We start from the raw sequence: 23301 nt of genomic DNA, 5'->3' as shown, positions 1-23301 counted from the left end.
CTCCCTTGGCCTGGCCCAGGACACACAGCTGGGAAGTGGACCGAGGTCACACTGTGCACCTGACCTTGGGGCTTCAACACCAACCATACCACCAGAGCCTCCAGTTGAGCCTGGGCTGCAGGGCCACAGTGGTGGGGGTGGGGGGAGCCAGTGGGGGATGGAAAGGAGGCAGGCGCATAGTTGTGGGGTGCAGTCATCCCATCACCCACCCCCACGGGGCTTCCATCATCCTCCCTGGCTGCCCATCTGGTCCCCTCCAGGGCTCCTCCAGAGGGCTCAGCTTCAGGGGAAGGTCGGACCTCCAGAGCCAGTATTCCAGGGCCCTGGCAACCCCAGGTTGTAGCCCTTGGCCAGAGTCCGCCCAGACATCCACAGTGGAGACTGATTTGGGACCTTCCCCCTCCCCTCCCTACGGAGCAGAGACCAGCACCTACCCCCCAGTTTTCTCTTGTGAATAGTCTCACTGTCGGGTCCTTTGTCTGAAGGTGGGTCAGCTGAGCACAGCGGCCAACACTTGTAGCAAACTCAGTCTCTTGTCTGGGCATCTCAGCTTCCCCACCACCTGAAAGGCCACCCACCCACCCAACCAGCAAGAGGCACGTTTCCGCACCCACCAGCCAACTGTGACCACCAAACCCACCAGCTAACCAGCTCACAAACTTACTGACCATTCAAACACTTGTCACCTACTCCGCCCTCCCTTCTGGCACTGACCCTGAGATGCCCCAGGACCCTTGGGTGCCCAGCGCAGCCCAGTGGGCAGTTAGCTGCTGGGGTCAGCTTTGGTCAACAGGAAGGGGCAGGTGGGTAACCCCCCTCCCTTCTTGCCAGGCCTGCTCTCTGCTGCCCTTCCCTCACCCCTCTCCGACTCCGGTCCCCTACCAACCACCCACAGCTTCCAAGCAGAGGAACCCACCGCCCACACACCTCCAGAGCTGACCGCGGCCCACTCCGGACTGTGCGGTGGAGCCCAGGCGCCCCCCGGGAGGCAGCGTGAGGCATTCTTCCTAAGAAGGCCCCAGGTCAGTGATAAAGGGCAGGATCACCCCTTGCTGATGTGTCATGAGCCGCCCGCCATACAGGGAGACGTTCATTTATCTCAGGAACTGGGCACAAGTTATAAAAATGGTAATTTCTTGGAGATTCAATTACGTGTTTTCACTGTTACCCTCAGTAATCAAGGAAACGATTTTTAAAGAAATTCTGTGGGATGATAGGAATCTGGAGGGGAGGATCGGGCCGGGTGGTCGCTGGTTTGAGGACTGGGAGAAGGACGGTGTCTGCTGCGGGCAGGTGGGCGGAGTGGGGCTGGGCTGCCTGGCCTCAGTCTTCCACCCAAGATGGGCCCATCTGGGACCCTGCCAGCCTGCAGCAAGACGAAGTGATCCTAGGGCTGCCGAGGACGCCCACTCCCCGCCCAGCGCCTGGGCGGGCCTCGTCTGTCTCCCAGGGCCTCTGTGGGAACAGAAGTGGCTCCTTGTGGGGTTTGGACTTGATTTTCCCTGAGTGATGTCTTGGCTTTAAATAACATCCCCAGGATTAATGGTGCTGGCAGCCAACAGCTCCAGGTGATTGGAAAAGGGTTTTATGGCCCCTCGGGTGAAATTGAACTTGCTTCCTTCGTGTGTTTCCGAGATGAGATTGTCCTCCCTGGCAAAGGCGGCACGTTTCACGCTAATTACAGCGGCTCTTGTTGCTGCTCATCACCCACACTGCCTGGGGTCGGGGCTGGGGTCACTGCCAGGTCCCCTAATCTCAGCAGACCCTGGTGCCAGTTCTGGGGAGGTGACCTCACCCAACCAGGGGTCAGGGAGGCCAGTCACACCGGGGAGGGGGCTGGAAGGAGGCCCCAGCCTGTGGGGTGGGTGGTCTGGGCTCCCTCCCACCAGGCCCACAAGGTGGCCCTACCTGCCAGTGGTGACCCTGACAGCAGGGGTTGGTGCCCAGAATCCCAAAAAGGGACTTTTCCCAGAGTAATCACCTTTGATTCACTTGCAGTAAATACTAGGCTATTTTTTTCCTTTCCAATAATTGAACTTATTTATTGTTAACTAAGATTAAATGTTGTCTGTCAGCTCAAGATATACCACTGTGCTGTCAGGCCTGGTCTAGGCTCTCTTACCTGCTGCCTTTAGGGACAGCCCACAGGCAGGGATGGGGCCAGTGGCTGGGGTGGGGAAAGTGGCCAAGACATTGTTTGGGAAACTCTGGGTCCTGGAGAATCAGTTTTCATTACCATGCTGTCACCATGAACATGACCATCATTACCATCACCTCTACCTCCACAGCTGCCACCATCACCTCCACCCTCACCTCCACCACTACAAACACCATCACCACCACCACCACCACCACCACCATCACCTCTACCACCACCACTACCAACAATACCACAACCACCACCACCACCACCACCACAAACACCACCACTACAACCACCATCACCTCCACCACCAACACCATCAACAACAACAACAATAACACAACCACCATCACCTCCACTGCCACCACCACCAATACCACCACCACCACCACCACCACAACCACCACCACCACCACCACTACAACCACCATCACCTCTACCACCACCACCAACAACAACAACACAACCACCACAACCACCAACACCACCAATACCAACACCACAACCACCACCAACAATAACACCTCCACCACCACCACCACCAACACAAACACAACCAACACCACAACCAACAACACCACCAACACCTCCACCACCAACACCAACACTTCCACCACCACCACAACCATCACCAACACCACAAGCACAACCAACACCAACACCATAACCAACACCAACACCAACAACACCTCCATCACCACCATCACCTCCACCACCACTACCAACAACAATACCACCACCACCATCACCACCACCACCACCACCACCATCACCACCACCACCAATACCACAACCACCACAACCACCACAACCACCACAACCACCACCTCTACCACCAACAACAATACCACCACCACCACAACCACTACAACCACAACCACCATCACCTCCACCACCACCACCACCAACAACAACAACACAACCACCACAACCACCAACACCACCAATACCAACACCACAACCACCACCAACACCTCCACCACCACCACCACCAACGACAACACAACCACAACCAACACCAACACCAACACCACCTCCACCACCACCAACACCTCCACCGCCACCACAACCACCACCAACACCACAACCACAACCAACACCAACACCACAACCAACACCAACACCAACAACACCTCCACCACCACCACCACCAGCACCACCTCCACCAGCACCACCTCCACCACCACCGTCACTTCCACCATGACTGCGATCACTGTGCCTGTGCCATCAGCACCACTGTCACAGCACCGTGTTGACATGCTGATTCTGGGTTCAAGCCTCCATCCGTTGCCACTAATCACTCCAGCACAGGCACCTTTATGCGGTTCTGGTCACACTTGAGGGGAGGTTGGATGTGGCTGTCTGTGGGGGACATGTGGAGCAGGAGGGAGGCAGGCTTGGCAGGTCTTGAAGGACTCAGGCTTTGGGGGGCCCCAGCCCAAAGACACTCCCAGTGCCCCCTCCTGTCTCAACACTGACCCACATTCTGTCTTTGGCCACATGGGGGCAGAGGAACTGTTAGTCCTTCTGTCCGTCTACACCCACGTCACACAGGCTGGCCTCCCTAGGGCAAAGGAGGCCTGGACGAGATGCCCAGCTGTCCTCCCCTTCAGACCCCAGCCAGTGCTTGGGGAGCCAAGGGGCTGGGCGCTGGGCAGAGGTGGCCCTGGGCGTGGCAGCCAGAGCTGGGCCAGTCTCCTGCCTCTGAGCTCGGTTTGCTCATGTGAGATGGGGTGACACAGTGCCCTCTATGCAGCAGGCCATGAGGGCAGGGTGGGAAGATGCCCATGAAGGGCAGCAGGAGGGGCTGTGGACCAGCATTAGCTGGCGGCCTCACTGTGTCAACTTGCTGAGAACAGCGGGAAGTAAGCGGGGAGCTCGCATTCACTGTGGTTCTAGGTCATTGGTGTCACATAATGTTACCCCACAGTGCCAGCTCTGTCCCCGCTGGGATTCCCAGCACCAGTCAGCTGCCAGCACCACTGTCCTGCCCTCAGAACCGACACATAGCGAGAGAGGGGCTGCTGGTGGCTCCTCCCTGGTCTGCTGGTCACAGGGCTGCAGCCAGAGTTCCTGGGGATACTGGATGGTGGTGGGGCTGAGTGGTCAGTGAGGCCTGCGGGGTCATACAGGCCTGGAGCTGACCTGGGACAGCAGGGCCCTCAGTGGCACCTGACCTGTGATGGGCACCCTCCCGGTTAGCCTTGGTGCCAGGGCCTCAGAGAGGCTGACGGGTGTGGGGTGGGCATGGACACCACGAGTGGGCCACTCTCCTGTCCAGGTGTTCGGGGGCCCTAAGGGGAGCTTGGGAGGGCTGGGTCACGGCTGAGGCCCAGGACACACGCGTGGGGGAGCAACCCTGCCAGGGCGGCCCGGGGGGGGCCCCTCCCTGCCTCATCCAGGCAGGGGGGAATATATCGAGGTGCGTTAAACCTCTCTCGTGTTTGGGAAATATTATTAACAATCAAAGATCTTAAATCTTCACGACACTCCCGATGACCAGAAAATTAATATAAGAGCAGATAATAATTACTTAATGATTAATAATTACACTTAATAGTTTTCGAAGTAATTGTGATAAAGAAAAAGTTAAATGAAAACCCATCAAAATTGCTGATGCTCTGCACACTGCAGGAATCTTGGTGCTGGGGCGTAGGGGAGGGGTAGACAAGTCATCCGGGCCACGTATGGTTCCTCTGGACCCCTGAGTGGCCCACTTTCCGGGCCTGCACCCCAGGGGTGGATGTTACCCACACAGAGACGGTGAGGACCCCACACTCGCCTTGCATGTCTTGCCCAATCACTGGGCCTGGTGGATGGAGCCTGTCTCCCTCCCTTGAGGGCTAGCGGAGTGGCTACAGGGTTGCCTCAGTGAGCCCATGAGTCTCTGCCCTGTGCCTATAGGTGTCCTGGGTCTCAGGGCTGGCAGGCAGGGACATACGCTGCCCCCATCGGCCGATCCCTGGTTCTCCCATGGCCTGTAGACGCTCTGGGCCCTGGGAGTACCCCTCTGCTATCAGACTTACCCTGCCATCTCCTGGATCAACCCACCAATTCTCACTAAAGTGTGAGTGGTTGCTCAGTGCTGCCCTAATCCTCTAGGCCTGCAATCTCATGAAGCCTTCACCTGAGGGAGAGGAACAGGGCAATTCCAGGCAAAGGAGGCCTGGTACTGGCTGCCCTGAGTTTCTGGACTCTCCCAGCCCTGGACAGCATGTCAGGAAGACCAGAGCCCTGGTAGGGGCAGGACCTGGGGACCTGCTGCCCTTCATGTCAGTCATTTTTTCTGATCTTGGTTTCTGGCCCCACCTGGTGAGACTACCAGCTGACAGCGCTCTGCAGCCCCCTCACCTTGGCCTCAAAGCAGGACCACCTTAATTATGCCCCTCCTCCAAGTCATCACAGCTCCCAGAGCCCTCAAAGCCATGTTGTGCCCTAGCCAGGGCTAGTACTGTCTCTGCACAGCCTGCCACAAGGCGATGGTGGGACAGAGAGGTCCCCCAGCGCCTGCTCTGGGCAGGCAGATGGCCACTTAAACTGCTCTTGCAGCTTTTGTGAGGGTTTAAAGTTTTTCAAAGCACAAGTTAGGAAAAGGTGGCAGCTGGAGGAACGAAGAGAAGATGGCAGCCCCACAGGGAGGGCTGGGTGGGGATCCCTGTCACTCAGCACAGACAGACAGTCGCCACGCGCAACAAGCAGGCAGGCGCGGTCCTGGCATTGGCTTCCGCGTCTCCCGCTGTGGAGCGCGCCCTTCCCTCATCAGCCCTGTTCCAAGGGCACCCCTGGATGGGTAAACTGAGGCCCCAAGAGGTTCAGGGCTGCCCAAGGTCCCAAAGGCCCTGCGCCCAGCCCAGACACTCATATTCAGACCCTCTTGACCTCTGGCCTCGGGTGACTGCTCTGAGTGTCCCTCAGTGTCCCCTCATTAGGCCCGTCATGGTTCCTTCTGAGTTCAGCGGCTCTGAGGCCATTAGCGGGATTGCAGCTCCTACAAACTCAATTGCTCATTAAGGCTCCTCCACGGGCCCACCCTCCCTCTGCTCCTGGCGAATGGCCTTCCCAGGGCAGGCATTGGCTATCCACCCACGCGAGCACCCAGTGTCCTTGGCCCTGACCCATAGGTGACACAGCGGGGTGGGTGAGTCTGCCCACCACCCACCCTTCCCACCTCTGCCTGTCACCACCCCACCCCTGACTCCTTGCATCAGCTGGGAAGGGACAGATGACCTCGGGCCGGGCTGTCCCAGGATGCACCCCAACCGATCCCAGGAGCCAGGAGGGGGCTGGGAGGGGCCTGGTCCCAGTCTCTGCTCTGTAGTTGGGGCTGCCTACCCCTGGGTCTCAGTTTCCTTGTCTGTGAAGTGGGTTTGGGTAGCCGTGAGGCATTGACCTTGATGCTGAAGTTCCTGTTTCCCAGGGTCCTTGGAGCCCAAGCCGTCCTGAGGGCAGCCTCCACGCAGCCCTGGGGCAGGGGTGCAGGGTGCGCTCAGATTCTGTCCCCAGCTTCCCTCTCACTGTGAGGAGACCGAGTCCCACTGTGGGCCCAGGTCAGAGCAGAGGCTGCCTCTGCCCCCAGGGGAGGGGTGGACAGTAGGGGTCAGGGCAGGCCCCGAGGGCAGAGGACCAAGGCCGTACTTGGACACATTTGTTGTGGGCAGTGCCTGTGCTGTGGACCCTACCTCGGCTCCCCTGCTGGGGTCAGAGGCTGGGGGTGGGGTGCTGCCCACGGCTGCCCCTGGCCCAGCAGTAGAGGCTCAGCTGGTAAAACGTGTGGGCTCAGCCAGAGGCGGACGGAGCTGGGGGTCCCCAGGGCAATGGCGTGGGTAGTCCTTGGGCCCCTTCCCCGAGGCCTGGACACCACTGGGGTCCTTGGTGCTCAGGGGCCCACCCCCCTGCAGCCTGGTGGACCCCCCTGAGGGCTCGATGACTCCCTGTTAGTCTTCAGGGATTCGGAGTGAGACTGGTGATTCAGTGGTCTGCCTAATTAGGCCTCCTCATTAATAATCCATTCCTGCTAATGACCTTCTCTCCTCCATGACATTAAAACTGTCAGTGGGCTGGTGGGTGGAGGGAGGCAGCCAGGAGGCCTGGGGTCCCCAGGGGTGGGGCGCTGGGGGAGGCTGGGTGGAGCTGTGTGCAGGGTCCCTGCTCCTGGCATTGTCATGAGACGCTCTGGAGGGTGGGTGAGGCTGGGCAGGGAACCCAGGTGAGGCCCCTGCGTCCTGTGGTCAGCAGGCGTGGGGTGTGGTCTGTGGCTGGGGTGACCCAGGCCCTGGGCGGAGAAGCCTGGGGATGGTGGAAACGACAGGATGAGGTTTGGAGGGAAGGAGGCTTGGAGCACATGTTTGGGGCAATCCCATGAAGTGATAGATAGAAGTAATGGCAGCCCTTCCTGTGGAGTGGGGCCTGGGCCACGGGGCAGGGGGCAGATGAGGAAACGGGTCGGGTGGGGAGGCACCCAGCACCGGCCACTTCCCACCCGACCAGGCTCTTTCCCCAGGATCCAATCCCCACCCAGCCAATTCTGCCCACGGGCTGAGAATCATAGCAGATTGAGGACAGAGGACACGGCGGCCCTGGGAGGTGACGGGGGAGTCAGGCCAAGGCCCAAGGACGCCCAGGTGCCAGCCCTGCCCACCTCTGGGGCAGGCCGGCTGCAGTCCTGCTCCCACCGTCCCCTCGGCAACACAGAAAGGAGTCCTCTGTCAGGTACAGTCACAAAACTTCTAAGACTTAATTAAAATCAATCTCCAATTACTCAGATGCCATTGACTCGGGTCTCGACTGGTGGGGAAAATATGATCATCATTATGGGAAATGTCGATATTAGGCCGTCGACCATTCTTCTCCGCACAGAGCTGGCCAGGGCCCTACTGCGCTCTGGCCCAGGCCACTCAGCCCTGGCTCAGAACCCCCGTCCGGGCCCTTCTGGTAGGGATGGCCCTGTCACTCCCCGGCTGGCATCCACGTCCGTGCCCCGCTGGCTGAGCTCCAGGCACTCACAGAAACGGGAGCTGTTGGCAGGCTTGACAGTTTCTGAAAAGTGCGCATCTTGGGGTGGCTCCATGGAGGTGGCTGCGGTCTTCTTGCTGTTGCAGTAGGGACGCCTGGCTGAGTCTCACTGGGGTCCACGGCTCCTGCCGAGTCAGCCCCATGGCCTTGACAGAAACCCCTCTCACTCAAGTGGGTTTTGAGGCCTGGAGCCCATCGGGCAGCAGCTGTCCAGCGACCTGCATCGGACACCTGGGCCTCTGTGCCCCTTAGTTCAAACCCCTAGGTTCAGCCTCCGCAGGGGAGTGAAGATGGAGAGCAGGACACATCAACAGAGGTAGATATCCAGGAGGAAGGAGGTGACGCTGTGTGGGGCTGGGAGAAGTCGCTTAGACCAGGGACCCTTGGGCCTGTCCTGGGGCCGAGGGGCAGCATACCTGTGAGGCCTCAAGGGCAGCGGGAAACCCCGGGAGACAGTCAGGGTTGTGGGAGAGTAAGCCACCTAATCTAGTTTTCTGTTTTTCCTTAGAGAAAGAAATATAAACCCTCAATTCTCCTGCCCTTAAAATAAAAAGTCAGATAAAGCGCTTCTCGTAAATACTCAAGCCTCATGCGATTCTTGATCAGGGTGCTGGGGGTGAAGGCCAGGCAGGGGTTAGAGGGCGGGAGGTGAGGGGACTCAGGCAGAGGGAGATGGAGGGGCCTTGGCCTGTGCTGGCTGCAGCGTCCATGTTTTGTCTCTGTATCCCCCACCCCCTCCCCGGGCCGCACGTGGCCCGTGGCCGTGTGAGGTCAGGACGCGAGGCTCCAAATGGCCTTTGACGTGTGGGCCAGGGTGGAGAGGATTAGAGGACACTGGGCTAAGGGGGTCGAGAGCTTGCGGGACGAGCGTGGGGCCATCCCTGCTGGCCACGCTTGGCCTCCCCTGACCACCTGGCCACAGCCTTTCCAGCCAGGCCCCGCCCGTGTTGTGCTGAGTCTTTGTTACTTTAATTAATGCAAAGCTTCCTGACGCCTAATTAAACTGGAATCACTCCATGTCCATGCGTCCCATTAGATACAAGTTAATGCAAGCGTCGCTGTGGCAGTGCAATGAGGCTGGCGTGTCCCCGGGGAGGGGCCCAGAACACAACGGGATGATGGATGGATGGATGGTGGCACACAGGGAGGGCACCAAGCCTGGGCCCGGGAGGGCACCCTTCACTGGACCGCGCGTGTGGGGGCCCAGCCCGAGGGAGCCTGACCCCCTTGGGGCCCTGGGCCTCCAGCTTCCGCCGCCCGAGGGGAGCCTGGTTTCTCCCTGCTGACACTCTGTTCTGATTACCTGAGAAACTCGTGCCCATGTAAGAAAAATTGGAAGTGCAGAAAAATGAGAAAAGGGAAACTGCAAAAACAGGTGCCCATTTTCCTGCCTTGGGCTCCTCTGCAGCTGGGGCTGGGGGCTGGGGCAGGGGTCCCAGGAGTGGGCCGTGGGCACAGAGGCTGGTAGGGAGAAGCCCTGTACCCCAGGACCTGACCGTACCAGAAGGACCCCTGGGCAGGAGGGCAGCAGGGCCGGGAGCAAGCTGGGGGTCCGGGCTCCTACCCTGTTGGCCCTACTGACCAGGGCAGCCCTTGTGAAGGTTCTGTCAGGGGCCAAGGGGTGTCCTGCCTGGTTGGCCTGTCACCCCTGAGTCTTGGTTCTGTTCCAGGAGGAATTGGGTGGGGTGAGGAGTGGACTAGAGGAAAGGCCACTCTGGGCAGCTCCATGGAGGCCATTACATGGGCGCCAACTGTCCTCAGGTCTGGGCTCCCACATAGGGCCCGCAGGACCCCCGAAGTGGGGGCGGCCCTGGCCGGAGGGCAGAGCTCAGGGTTGGGGTAGCTGCACCAGTGGTGGGGTAGGCACAGGTGTGGGGGCCCGGGCTGGCGTCGGGCTGGTGGTGCCACGGGGCTGGGCACTCCCTCTATAGCTCGTACGCTGTCTGGTCCCCTCCTGAGGCCAGGGCTATGTCCACCCTGTCCCTACGGTCCTTCAGTGTCCAGCTCGGTGCACACGAGGGCTGGGTGGGCGTGTGTCTTAGGAGATGTCCCATGCCCCCAACCCAGGGACACCCCATGGCTCGGTGTTCCTGCCATGTTCCTGCCCGAAGGACTCGGCCCCCAGAGCCCCACTGTGCGTTTGGCTCTCCAAGCCCCTCTTTGGTGCTGTGGCATTGCTCCTGTTTGCACAGAGCTAATCCGGGGCGTGTTTGTTTAGCGAGATTGCCTCTGCCACTGGACGCGAAACAGGAAACGTGTGGGTGGTGGCCCGAGGGTAGCTCTGTCCGCTGCCTGCACTCTGCAGCCACCCCGGAGTGCAGGAGGCACGGTCCTGAGGCGGCCACCACCGTGGGTCACTGGACCCGCACAAGCGGGTCCCTATCCGGTGGTCCGTCACATCCAGCCCTTCGTCCAGCCTCCAGGGCTCTGAGCTGCCCAGGGAGGGGCCTGGTCTTGGGCCCGAGGTCAGAGGAGCAACCCCCTTCCCTGGGGGAGGGTGACCCAGAGCAGCCCGCCCACTTGCAGGTACGGGAAGAGTGGGAGGTAGCAGATGTGGACTCTGGGGACCTGGCTGCGGGGAGGGGCAGTGCCAGCCTGTGGCCAAAATGTGGCCCTAGAGCCAGGGACAGGGCTCACCTCCTCGCTTTGCCATTTATTTACAGGCCGGGGGACCTTGGGCAGGTGGGTCTCCTTTCTGAGCCAGTGGGTGAGGACCAAGATCTGGGATGATGGGCCACGTGCTGGCTAAGCTTGGCTGCCCGGGCATCCTCGGCAAACAGCAGCCGGGCAGCAGGCGTTGAAGGCAGCCGGCCCTGCCTCTGAGCCCAAATCCCACTTCAGCACCAAGACCCCATCTTGGCAAGGGTTCACCTGCTGAGGTCCTGGGTTTACCACACACCTGATCCACTCAGGACTAGGAGGCCTTGGGCTGCTTCTTACCCACAGTCTTGGGGACGTTACTGTTCATTTTTTTCCAGAAAGGAGCCCACGAGGGGATCTGCCCAGAACCTCGGGAGCTTCAGTTGGACCAATTTTCCAGGGGTCTGGGGTCCAGGTGGGCCTCTGCCCCTTTGCCTGCCCCGGCACTCTGGTCTGAGGCAGGCCTGTGGGGATCCAAAGAGGTCCCTGATCCTCCATAACCTCGGTCTTTGTTCCTCCCTGGACCCAGGTGGCCTGGGATAGCTCTGACCACAGATGGAGGGCAGATGTGATGCTGAGCTGGGCCCTGGGCCTTCAGAGCCTGGAGCTTCTGCCTCCTGCTCTGGGCCTCGAGCTGCCACTTAAGGAGTCTCACCACTGGCATGGCCACATGGAGAGGGGCGACCTGCTGAGCCTGGCCAGGCAGCCAGCCCTCCCTCCAAGGCCAGGAATGTGCTGAGTGGCACCCAGGGACCCAGTGGACGCCACACAAAGGGGAAACTCAGCCCCCACAGCCCAGCCTGGATTCTGACCCCCAGACTGAGCACATGGGAGCCATTGGGCCTGTCTGTCACCTGCGGAAGGTAACCAGGCACAGGCTCTCCCCTTTCCTTGACTTCCCCTCAAAGCCTGTGGGGAAGTGACTGGTCCAAGGGCTGAAAGCTGGTGCCCAGGAGCCTGGCCTCCTGAAAAAGTCCCCAGCCAGGCCGGCCTGGGGGTCCAAGAGGGGTTGGGGTCAGGGTCTGACTCAGAGCTCCCTTTCTAACCCTAGTCTGGATCCCATCCAGCACCGGTTCTCACACTGGTGAGCTCCTACTTATGCCTCAAAGCCCAGCTCCACAAGGCCCCTGCGATCCCGCATTGGGGCATCACGGTACCCATGCCTTCCTCTGCTACAGCACCAACCACGCTGTGGTTTTTATTTTTAAATTTTTTTTTTTTTTTAATGAGGATCTTGAATCAGATGCGTATGTTTGATTGATTGATTGATTGATTGATTGATTTTGGCTGTGTTGGGTCTTCGTTTCTGTGCGAGGGCTTTCTCCAGTTGTGGCAAGCGGGGGCCACTCTTCATCGCGATGCGCGGGCCTCTCTCATTGCGGAGCACAGGCTCCAGACGCGCAGGCTCAGCAGTTGTGGCTCACGGGCCCAGCCGCTCTGCGGCATGTGGGATCTTCCCAGGCCAGGGCTCGAACCCGTGTCCCCTGCATTAGCAGGCAGATTCTCAACCACTGCGCCACCAGGGAAGCCCCACGCTGTGGTTTTAAGTGTTTAAGGAAAGTCCTGTGCAAGGTTTAGCTGACCCGGTCTGTCTGCCTGGGAGGCCATGAGCTGCTCAGGGCGCTTGGGTCCCCTATCTTGCCAGGCACACAAAGGACACATGGACGAGAATACAGAGCGTGCTGGTGAAGGTCCTGGTCAGGGCGGGGGGACACAGCAACCCCCTGGGAGGGGCAGGGGCTGGCGGGGCTGGCGGGGCACCCGGCTCCCACCCTTCACCTCCCGTTGTTTCAATAGCATCTGAGGAGAAAACAAGGACTTTCCAGCTGGCACAGATATTTCCTCCTGCGCGTTTTACAGTCCATGGCTGCTGTGAACTCTGGGCTCCTGTCGGAGCCGGAAGATTCATAGATTATGCCTGAGTTTTTATGTTCAATGATCCCAGTCCCCATGGGGGGCCCATGAGCTGCTCCATGTACCACCCAGGCCCCTGATTCTGTCTCAGCTCCATCTCCACCCTGGCCCCCACCCGCCTTTCCAGGGGCTCTGGTGAGCTCTGAATGCTATACCCGTCCCATTACCCTCCCACTTCTCTCCCCTGCCGTGGGGCTGGGTGACCTCCGTTGTTACAGCCAGGGCTGGGGGACCTGGGCCTGGGGGTCGGGGGTGGGAGTGGGGGCTGTGTGCCCGCCAGGACCCATTCCTCAGGCTCAGCCTCCCTGGGCCTCAGCTTCCTCTCCTGGAAAGAGGGTATATGAGTAATGTGGTTGCTGAGAAAATTCTTGTCCAGAGCTTGACACTTGGAACTGTGATGGGGCTGGGCTGGCGCCTCGGCAGGACCCCCCAGCAGGCGGAGGGCACGGGTGCAGCTCATCAGTTGCGGCCTCACGTCCCTTCGTTATGGTGCCGGCAGAAGATGTTCTCTGATTAGTCCGCTGAATTATGAATTAGGTTCCAGGTCCCTGTGCAGCTGTTCCCGGCTTGTCATCCCCACCACTTTATTTCCCCATCTGCTTATAAAACCAGGAGCGCCGTCCTGCAATAAACACTTCAAACTCTTTTTTTAGGGGCTAATTAATCGTGTTGCATTTCTCTGACACAGCAGCAGGCTGGACCTGCCCCGAATTCCCAATGCCGGCGCAGCTCACCGAGGGCCTGGGGAGAGGCTGGGGTGTCTCGGGGCCCAGAGCCTGGGGCTGCAGGTGGCCTCCCCAAGTGCACGTCCCTGCAGGCAGCGCCCACCCCTGTTCTGGCGGGTTCTCCCCGCTGCCTGTCCCCTGGACCACTGGATGCCCCTCCCCTCCAACTCACCGTGACACATCCAAGGTCAAGTTCATGCTCCTCCCCTCTCCCCGCCGCTGGCAGTGCAGACTCTGTGGCCCCCAATCCCCCTCCTCACCCCCAGCATCCAAGCCCCCTCGGCGCCCATGCTCATGCCTCCTGCCTTCGTGCAGCCCATCTCCCTGCCCCAAGCACCCCTAGCCTTCATCTGCCAGAGTTTCTCCTGCCCCTGAGATCCTGTTCCCACGTCCCCCTCTTTAGCGGAGTCCCCCTCTGCTCTGCACTAGGAGGCCCAGTACAGAATGTGGTGGAGGAAGTTTAAAACAATGACATAGCTCAGTCCTCGAGGCGTCGGTGCTGTGGTGTTGGAATCTTGTTGATTGTCGGCCTGTGCGCACGTGCGCGGACATGGCCTCAAACGACTATACCCAAAAAGCAACCCAAAGTTATGGGGCCTACCCAACCCAGCCTGGGCAGGGCTATTCCCAGCAGAGCAATCAGCCCTATGGACAGCAGAGTTACAGTGGCTGCGGCCAGTCAACGGACACTTCAGGCTATGGCCAGAGCAGCTATGGTAGTTCTTATGGACAGACCCAGAACACAGGCTATGGCACACAGCCAACTCCCCAGGGACATGGCTCAGCTGGTGGCTATGGCAGTAGCCAAAGTTCTCAGTCGTCTTACGGGCAGCAGTCCTCATACCCTGGCTATGGCCAGCAGCCAGCTCCTAGCAGCACCTCGGGAAGTTACGGTAGCAGTTCTCAGAGCAGCGGCTATGGGCAGCCCCAGAGTGGGGGCTATGGCCAGCAGTCTGGCTATGGTGGACAGCCTCAAAGCTATGGACAGCAGCAAAGCTATAATCCCCCTCAGGGCTATAGGCTGCAGAACCAGTACAACAGTAGCGGTGGAGGTGGAGGGGTTGGTGGAGGTAACTATGGCCAAGATCAGTCCTCCATGAGTAGTAGTGGTGGCGGCGGTTATGGCAATCAGGACCAGAGTGGTGGCGGCGGCTACGGGGGAGGCCAGCAGGACCGTGGAGGCCGTGGCCGGGGCGGTGGCGGTGGTTACAGCTGCAGCAGTGGTGGCTATGAACCCAGAGGTCGTGGAGGCAGCCGTGGAGGCAGAGGCGGCATGGGCGGAAGTGACCGTGGTGGCTTCAATAAACTTGGTGGCCCTCGGGACCAAGGATCACATCATGACTCTGAACAGGATAATTCAGACAACAACACCATCTTCGTGCAAGGCCTGGGCGAGAATGTTACAGTTGAGTCTGTAGCTGATTACTTCAAGCAGATTGGTATCATTAAGACAAATAAGAAAACAGGACAGCCCATGATTAATCTGTACACAGGCAGGGAAACAGGCAAGCTGAAGGGAGGGCAACAGTATCATTTGATGACCCACCTTCTGCTAAAGCAGCTATTGACTGGTTTGATGGTAAAGAATTCTCTGGGAATCCCATCAAGGTCTCATTTGCTACTCGGCGAGCAGACTTCAATCGGGGTGGTGGCAATGGTCGTGGAGGCCGAGGGCGAGGAGGACCCATGGGCCGTGGAGGCTATGGAGGTGGTGGCAGTGGTGGCGGTGGCCGAGGAGGATTCCCCAGCAGCGGCGGTGGCGGTGGAGGACAGCAGCGAGCAGGGGACTGGAAGTGTCCTAATCCTACGTGTGAGAACATGAACTTCTCTTGGAAGAATGAATGCAACCAGTGTAAGGCCCCTAAACCAGACGGCCCAGGAGGGGGACCAGGAGGCTCTCATATGGGGGGTAACTATGGAGACGATCGTCGTGGTGGCAGAGGAGGCTATGATCGGGGCGGCTACCGAGGCCGAGGCGGGGACCGTGGGGGCTTCTGAGGGGGCCGGGGTGGTGGGGACAGAGGTGGCTTTGGCCCTGGCAAGATGGACTCCAGGGGTGAGCACAGACAGGATCGCAGGGAGAGGCCGTATTAGCCTGGCTCCTGAAGTTCTGGAGCAGCTTTCTTCCTGTACCCAGTGTTACCCTCATTATTTTGTAACCTTCCAACTCCTGATCACCCACGGGTTTTTTGTGTCGGACTATGTAATTGTAACCATATCTCTGGTTCCCATTAAAAACCATCATTTTAGTTAAAAAAAAAAATGACATTAATAAGGAAACAAAATCACAATTATTGAGTTACAAAACAGGGAGCTCTGAGGCAATTAAGTTATAGCAACCATTTGACTGTTCCTGATGGCGGGGGAAGGGGCTTTTTATTGAGATGATTCTCACGGTGGGCTCTGCATTGCTCCAGTAAGAGGTTTGGGTGTTAAGCCCACGGCCAAGCGCCGGGGTCCCCATCTAGCCCCTGTGGGACCCGAGAGGCATCTTTCCCCAGGCCAGGAGGGCTCCCGCGGGTGGTGTAGTCATGCCCTTCGGAGCTGGTTCCTCATCTTCAGATGATAGGAAGGCAGGGCCTCGGCGGTGTTCCCCAGGAGAGGGTCCTGCCGTTCAGAGCACAGGGCCTGACAGGGGCTGAGCCTCGGCCCCGCTCGCCTGTTGGGCCTCCAGGCCCAGGGTTCATGGGTGCCCGCCCTCACCTCGGTCCACACCACGGGGACCCGGGAGGGCTTTGCTCCTCGTTCCATCTTCACAGGGTCTGGGGAGCCTTGACCAGCGAAGGAGGCCGAGGCAGGGGGAGGCCGGGTGAAGGCCGGGCTCCCTCCCCATGAGCCCCAGACCCCTCAGGCCAACGGTGCAGGGTGACGGAGCTCGGCCTGGGAGAGGTGGGCCCCCGGAGACTTGGGGGACACCAGGACATGTGAGTCCTTGCACATGCGGGGAGCACGCTAGCCGCTGTCTTGCTGTGGATCCCCCAGAGCGGCCCTGACCCCAGGCTGGTGGCGGGGGCTGGTTTGGGGGCAAAGTGGGGTGGGGCAGGGTGGGGGTGGGGGACAGAGAGGCCCGCTGGAACTGTGAGGCCTGGTGAGGACCCCCTGGAGGGGATGTAGACTAGCGTCCCGCTGGGCCAGGCTCTGCTCAGGACACTTTGACGGGCTGTTAATCTTTACGCCTCCATTTAATTCTGAGTGTCATTCCCTGTCAGCCAAGCCCGGTGGCCGGGATTTACGCCCCGAGTTACAGGGCTCAGGCTGGTCGGAGGTGAAACAATCACCCATCAATCAGCACTGACTGGCTCCCTCGGGGCTGGCGGGTGCGGAGGGGAGGGCAGGTGTGTGGGACCCCAGTCACCATCTCCGGCTCCATTTCCGAGAGGTCGGCGGCCCGGCCTGGAGGAGCCTGGGGTCTGCACTTGGACGTTGTAGACGTGGACACTGTGACACAGGAGGCCCATGTGTCCCGTGTGATGCTAACCCTAACCTAACCACCCAGGAAGCGAGGTGTCCAAATGACAGAGGGGGCCTCGACTCGCCTTCTGAGGACCAGCATGAGGGACGGGAGCCGCTAGGCGGGGATGGGAGCCCCAGATCAGCTCCTGAGCCCCTTGGAGATATTCTGTGCCTCGGTTTCCCTCCTGTGAGCTCCAGGCAGTGGAGGGTGGAGGAGCCTGGGGGGCCCTGTGAAAGGTGGGCTATGAAGATGCCCAAGCTAAACCTTGCAGGGATCTTCCTGGGGAATGAGAGGGGCAGTGACCTGGGAGCTCAGAGGGAAGAAGGGTTGCAAGGTGTTGGGGTGAAGTGAGGGGTGAGGTGAAGGGTGAGGTGAGGGGTGAGGTGAGGGGTGAGGTGAGTGATGGACATTCCCACACCTCCCAGTCTGGTGCTTCGACCTCCAGGGTGAAGGTGCCTTGATTTTGGGTCCCTGGAAGGGCTGCTCTGGGCACAGGGGTTGGGGGGCAGGGCTGACGCTTGCCGTCGGGGAGGGGCCTTAGGGACCCCTGCAGCTCTGGCCCAAGAAGGCAGCGGCTCCGTCGCACTTGCACTGGCAGACCAGCTGGGCACCCCTCTCCCAGGTGCCCTGTGTCATGGTGCCTGCTGTCCCCTGACCCTCCCCCCGCCCCCGCCATGCCCAGGCGGCTGCACTGGCATTTGGAGCCCTGGGAGCCTGTCTGGAAATGTCAGGCTGGGGGTGGGGGGCTTCGCCAGAGACCACAGGGGGGCTGCTGGAGCTCTGGGGCCGCTGGAGGCGCTGAGGGACCAGGCCCGTCCCCATGGCTTTACCGCCCCGCTAGGTCTCTGGTCAAAGAGTGAGGGTGCCCTGGGGCTGAGGCGTCTGAGGGAGGCTTATTGGTGTCACCGAGTCACGGGGCCCCTTGCTGTCAGGCACACGGGGGTTGTGATGAGGGGCACTGGGGGCCGTGGGCTGCCAGGAGGCGGGTGGGAGGGTCTGTGCTGGGGGAGGGCAGGGGTGGTTATGGGATGGGGGCACCGGGGGACACAGTGAGAGGGAACAAAGTGCCCCGGGGAGGCCCCTGAAGGACAGAACCGCTGTCTCCGTGCTCTGCTGCCCAGTCTGGCTGACCAACCCGCCTGCACCGCCCCGTGGCCGCCACCTTCCCGGCCCCAGCGCCCTCCCTGGAGGTCCTCCTGGAGGGCCCCTTGCTCCTGACCCCAGGGAGGGCCACCCACCCCCAGGCCACGGCTCTGGTTGGGGAGAGGCCAGTCCCTGGCAGGTGGCTCTGAGGAGACTTCCCCATGGGGCCGGCTCAGTGATGAGGGGCAGGACCTCAGCCCACCGTCACCATCATGGTCCACGGGGCCTCCGTGTGGCCTTGCTCCCTGGAGAGTCCGGGGCTCAGTCAGCCTGTGACTGTGGGCCCCTCCTCCAAGCAATGGGTTGTGTGGGCCGCGCTGTACCCCTCCCACTCCTACTCTCCACCTCTCACTCCTCTGGGTGACAAAGTCCCCTTTTCCTGGACTCGTGTGTCCACCCTAGAGAGGGGCCTGCATCTGCCCAGCCTTTGGGCCGCGTGGGATCTTTCAAGTGCCTGGACGCTGTACCGACGCTGACCTGGGCCCGGTCCCGGCCAACATGCTTCCTGTGCACCTGGCCCTGTCCGTACCCCCGTCTGCCTGCCTGCCCCATGGCTGGGGACATCTGCCTTGCCCATATCGCTCAGGCAGTTCGGCCATGTCCGGTGGGGCTGCCCTTCAAGTCCAGCCACTCCGAGACGTGCTGGGCTCGGCCCTGTGTCTGCCCCATGTGGCCCCCGGCAAGTGCTCCCCGTCCCCCATCCCAAGCTGGCCCAGGCTCTGCCCCAGGTCAGACTCGAGGGTCCCCCAGGACAGTGACTGGCTCCGAGCCGAGCTGAGCGTGGCCCAGGGGTCCACAGCCAAGGCCCAACCCTCTGTGCAGGGCCTCTGGGAGGTCCCTGGCCCCTTGAGGGCTCAGGGTTAGGCAGGGGGGACAGGTGGCTGTTTTGAAGTCCCTGGCACAGGATCCCACCTGGGGTGCCTGGTGCACAGTGGGACAGATGGCTCTTGGCAGGACAGGAGCCCCCACCCTTCAGGGCTGGCTGCCCCCAGCTGGCATGGAGCACAGCTTCCGGCAAACCCAGAGGGATCAGATCCAGCGGTGGCCAGGATACCGGGGATTCTTGGGGCCGGCATCTGGGGCTTGAGGTGCACAGTAGGGTTGGGACCCAGGAGTGCAGGGCTGCAGAGGAAGTCCAGGAATGCACATATGTGTCTGTTTCCTCTATGGGGTCAATTCCTGGCAGATCACCGGTCCCCAGTGGACCTGGCCGTGCTCACAGCCTTGCCGACACCGCCCCTGGGAAGCAAAAGTTTTGCTGGCTCCGTGCCATCTCCCACCACATGGGGCCATCACAGACGCAGCCCCCCGGTGCCCTTGCCAGCCCAGCAGTGCCTTTGGGGCCTTCACCTGGAGCATCCCTTTTGGGGCCCATCCCAAGCGGAAAGACCCTGCTGGGAGTCCCGAGGTCTGGGACTGGACCCCAGGGGGCGTGAGTCCCCGTGGGGTGCTTGGGGACACCCCAGAGGCCCAGCTGGCCCGTGGCCTGGCAGCTCCATTGCACTCTGGGTCCAAAACCCGACATCCCCAATCCCAGGAACACCTTGGAAACCACATAAAACAGTGACAGGCTGCCAATTGTTTGAGCAGCACACAGTGGCTGGGGCCAATTAGCTGAGATTCTCAGGGGCTCCCACGGGCTCAGGGCTGGGGTGGGGAGTGTTGGCTCTGGTGCCACTCCACCAGCTGGGCCTCGTTGACTCCAGAGATAGAGCCTGCCACCCAGGAAGCGACTCCTTGCAGGAGTGGGATGTTTTTTCTCTCCTTTTTTGGTTCAGATAGAGGGACGTCAGTCGAGGTGCTGATAAGGCCTGCAGGGAGCACACGGCCAAAGGCTGGAGCTGGGTGGGGCCACCTCTGGACACAGACACAAGGCACAGAGAAGTCCTGCAGGGGACCCCTTAACCTTGTCTAACCCAGAGTTCCCCGGGGGACCTTCTTCTTGGCTCTGCCCTGGTCAGTGTGTGGATGCTGCCAGGCTGGGGCTGCCGTCTTCCTGCTCTGCCCTGGGCCTTGTGCAATGGCTTGGGGTGAGGCTGGGACTGCCCAGGACGGTGGGAGGTGGGGATCCCAATCCCCAGACACCTCCTCTGAACTGGAACCAAGATTCAGTCATTTCATGTCCCCACTAGACAGTGCTCACAGGAGGCGCCCACTTGGGTAAAGGCAGAGCTTTCTGACCCTCTGGTGGGGCGCCCCCATGTGTCGGGACCAGTGCCCCTCCTAGCTCTGCGTGGAGTTGAGCTGCCAGATCAGGGCTGCAGACCTGCGGGTACGGGCCTCGCAGGGTTTCATAACATGTTTTGTTTTCATTCTGTTTGTATGGATACCTTCTATTTGTCGCCTGCAATGCTTGTTTTCCATTTCCAGTGGTGCTGTAAGATTTCCTTTCAAAATATAATCATTTAAGTAAAAAAAATCTGTTTGAAGAAAACCCTCCAGTAAATAATAGTGAAGCAGGTGGGCAGATGCAAGATGGAACAGAGTGTGGTGGGCCTTGGTGGTGGGCAGGGTGAGGGTTGTAGGCAGGGAGGGGTGGGGAGAGGGTGGGGAGGGGTTGGGGAACCCCCTGTTGCTGCCTGGTCAGCTGGGCCCCCTTGGCCGCTATCCTGAGGCCGCGGAGCCATTGGCCGTCTGCGTGTTGAAGTGGCCGTGGCCATGCTTGTCCAGCCCTGGACTCCCCTGGATCTCACACCCACTTGTGCCCTTAACTTGTGTCTAACTGTGCTTTTTATTTACCTGTTAACCTTCCAGCATATGTATTCATCAGGAAGGTGCCCAGGAAAGGAGTGTTTGGGGGAGTCTGGGGTGCCCTGAGCCAGCAGGGGGCTGCTCCCAGAGTCCACCTCAGTCGGGGCCTTCTGCCCATGGACTCACACGTAGTGGAAGGTCCCGCCTCCCCACACACTCCCTCTTTGCAGGGGTAAACTGAGGTCCAGGGTGCTGCCCCTGCCCGAGGTGTGTGGCTGGGGGACAGGCCCTGACCTCTGCCCCACCCCCCCCCGAGGGCTGGCGAGGCTGTGCACAGGGCAGACCATACAGGAACTGCATGTTGGGACTTTGTGGCTGTCGTCCTGTTCTCCCCACACTTTCCTGGCCTGTGGAGCAGAGGTGGGGTGGGTGATGAGGCGGGGGATGGGCTGGACCTGTCACCAGACGTCACGTTGTCCAGCTGGTGAACTCACACGAGCGGGGTCCAGAATGGACACTGTCGGGGCCTGGACACCCCTTATGGGGGCAGGAAGGAGGGCACGGAGCCTGGCACAGTTGGGGCATCTGTGGGCCTGGGTCCAAGTCCTGACTTGGCTGCCCCTAGGTGAGGACAGGCAGGGCTTGGCCTCAGTGTGCCCAGCTGTCCCCTCTGCCAGGGTCTGTGGGCGTGGTGGGCCAGGGCTGCAGAGCCTAGGGGACGTTCACAGGAAGTGGGCTGGGGAGCCCTGGTGGCACTAGGCCCTGCGGCCTCTCTCCATACAGACAGGATGGGGGTGAGGGGTGCTCTGCAGCCGACTGTCTGGGCCTCACTCCCTCACTCCAGTTGTCCCCCCAATCCCGCAGGGAGACCCGGCCCAACACCCCCTTCCCACCAACTGAGGGGTGACTCCCACTGGGACTCGTGGGTGAGACCCACTGTGCACCCCCCATCCAGGCCACGCCCTCCTGGGACACCCTCCCCCAGCCCCATCACCCGCTGCTCTGTCCTGTGCCAGACCAATCCTGGGGGCTACACGTAGGTCATTTCCGGGATTTCATGACAAGACGCTCAAGCAGGTGTTGCCAACCGGTCGACCCCAGGCCGCCCTGTGGGGCATCCCCTGCAAGCAGGGGCCTTTCCAGAAGGTCATGGACTCCCGACCCAGCTGGGAGCACTGCCGGACAAGCTATAATCCCTGGGCGGGGGCAGGGGGTCAGGGCACCAGGGGTGGGGGCACCCAGGGGCTCCCTGCGAGCCAGCCTGGGAACCAGGCTGGCATAAGGATTAACAGAGGGTGTGTTGTAATAAAGAGAAGGAAGTCACTGGCAACCCTGCCTCACCCATGCCCCTCAGGGCCCCCAGCCTGCCTGACCCCTCCGCATAGGTCAGACCCACACGTGGCCTCTGGGGCAGGCGCTCTGCCCGAGGCTGTGCTGGGCTCTGGGGGGTCTCACAGCACAGAGCTCCTGAAGACCCAGCCCAGCACCCTAGGACCACCCCTCCCATCTCAGGGCCTGGAAAGGGTGTCAGGTGTGTGAAGCCAGGCACCCCGTGAGCATCTACAGTGTGCCAGGCTCTTGCAAGTGCATGGCCTCCCTGTGAGTCAGGCCTGGTCATCCTAGGTGGGGTGGGGACACGGGGGTCCCAGAGGTGCTCTGTGCTCATGGTGGACCTTTGGGGGTCCAGGGCCCCTGTGCCAGACCGAGGGTCACCCCTGGGTCTGGCTGTGTGTCCTGGCGTGTGAGCTCTGAGCACTGGTTGGGCCTTGGGAAGGTGGGGCTTCCCAGGGGCAGGGGCCGGCTCTCAGCTGGACGCGGCCCTATTTCAAGCCTGGATCAGTCTTGACCTTCAAGCAGGTGTTTCTGCACTGCCCACTGCTTGCCTCCCCTGCCAGAGGCCTGCGACCACCTACTTTGTGCCTACCTTTCACCTAAACCTTAGGATAGGGCCTGTTGTCAGCCCTGGGCCACCCACCCACCCCGTCCTCCCCCTCCCGGCCAGGACACTCCTGGTCTGACCTCCAGCTGCCACTCAGGGTCTGCAACCCAAGGGCCCCACCGAGACACAGGGCTTACTGTCACCACCTTGGCTCCCTGAGCCCTGGTCAGCCCAGGGAGGTCCGAGAGGGACCTTAGTGAGTGGAGCCCAGCCCAGCTGTTTATTTCCCTGTACAAACCTGTCCCTGCAAATGCTCAGCACCAGCCGCTGGGGCAGTGGGCAGGGGCAGCAGGCGGTGGACTCTGTGGGCCGCCCAGAGGCCTCCTGGAGCCTCACACCCCAACACATAGGAGCCCTGCTGCCTCACCCGGCCTCCTGAGAGTCCCTAGGTCTGCCCTCCTCCACAGGCCCCTGACCGTGCCCATTGGCCTCTCCCGGGTCATCACCACCTCCTCCACGCTGGCCTCTGAGGCTGATCATATGAGAATTAGGGGCAGAAATGAAGAACAGGCTTCTCTGGGGACGAGAGTTCAGGATGCTGGTCCTGGTCACCGCTTTGGCTAGTGGCCTTGGGATGGTCAGTGCTCCTCCCTGTAAGTGGGGTCATGAGGACTGTCCTGTCTCAGAGACCATGTGAGCC

The 23301-nt window shown here is 60.7% G+C and overlaps 1 protein-coding gene across 1 annotated transcript; it reads left to right on the top strand.

Moving 5' to 3' along the window:
• Window positions 1-13920: 13920 nt before the first annotated feature.
• Window positions 13921-15697, top strand: LOC103015565 (RNA-binding protein FUS-like). The gene is given in 2 exon segments (XM_057527433.1): window positions 13921-14951; window positions 14954-15697. Coding segments are annotated over 2 exon segments (1542 nt in total). The 5' UTR covers window positions 13921-13984; the 3' UTR covers window positions 15529-15697.
• The last annotated feature ends 7604 nt before the right edge of the window (window positions 15698-23301 follow it).

The sequence above is a fragment of the Balaenoptera acutorostrata genome, chromosome 13 (assembly GCF_949987535.1).
Source record: "Balaenoptera acutorostrata chromosome 13, mBalAcu1.1, whole genome shotgun sequence".
Classification (NCBI taxonomy): domain Eukaryota; kingdom Metazoa; phylum Chordata; class Mammalia; order Artiodactyla; family Balaenopteridae; genus Balaenoptera; species Balaenoptera acutorostrata.
The sequence above is the reverse complement of the archived record's forward strand: the minus strand, read 5'-3'. Positions and strand labels throughout refer to the sequence as shown.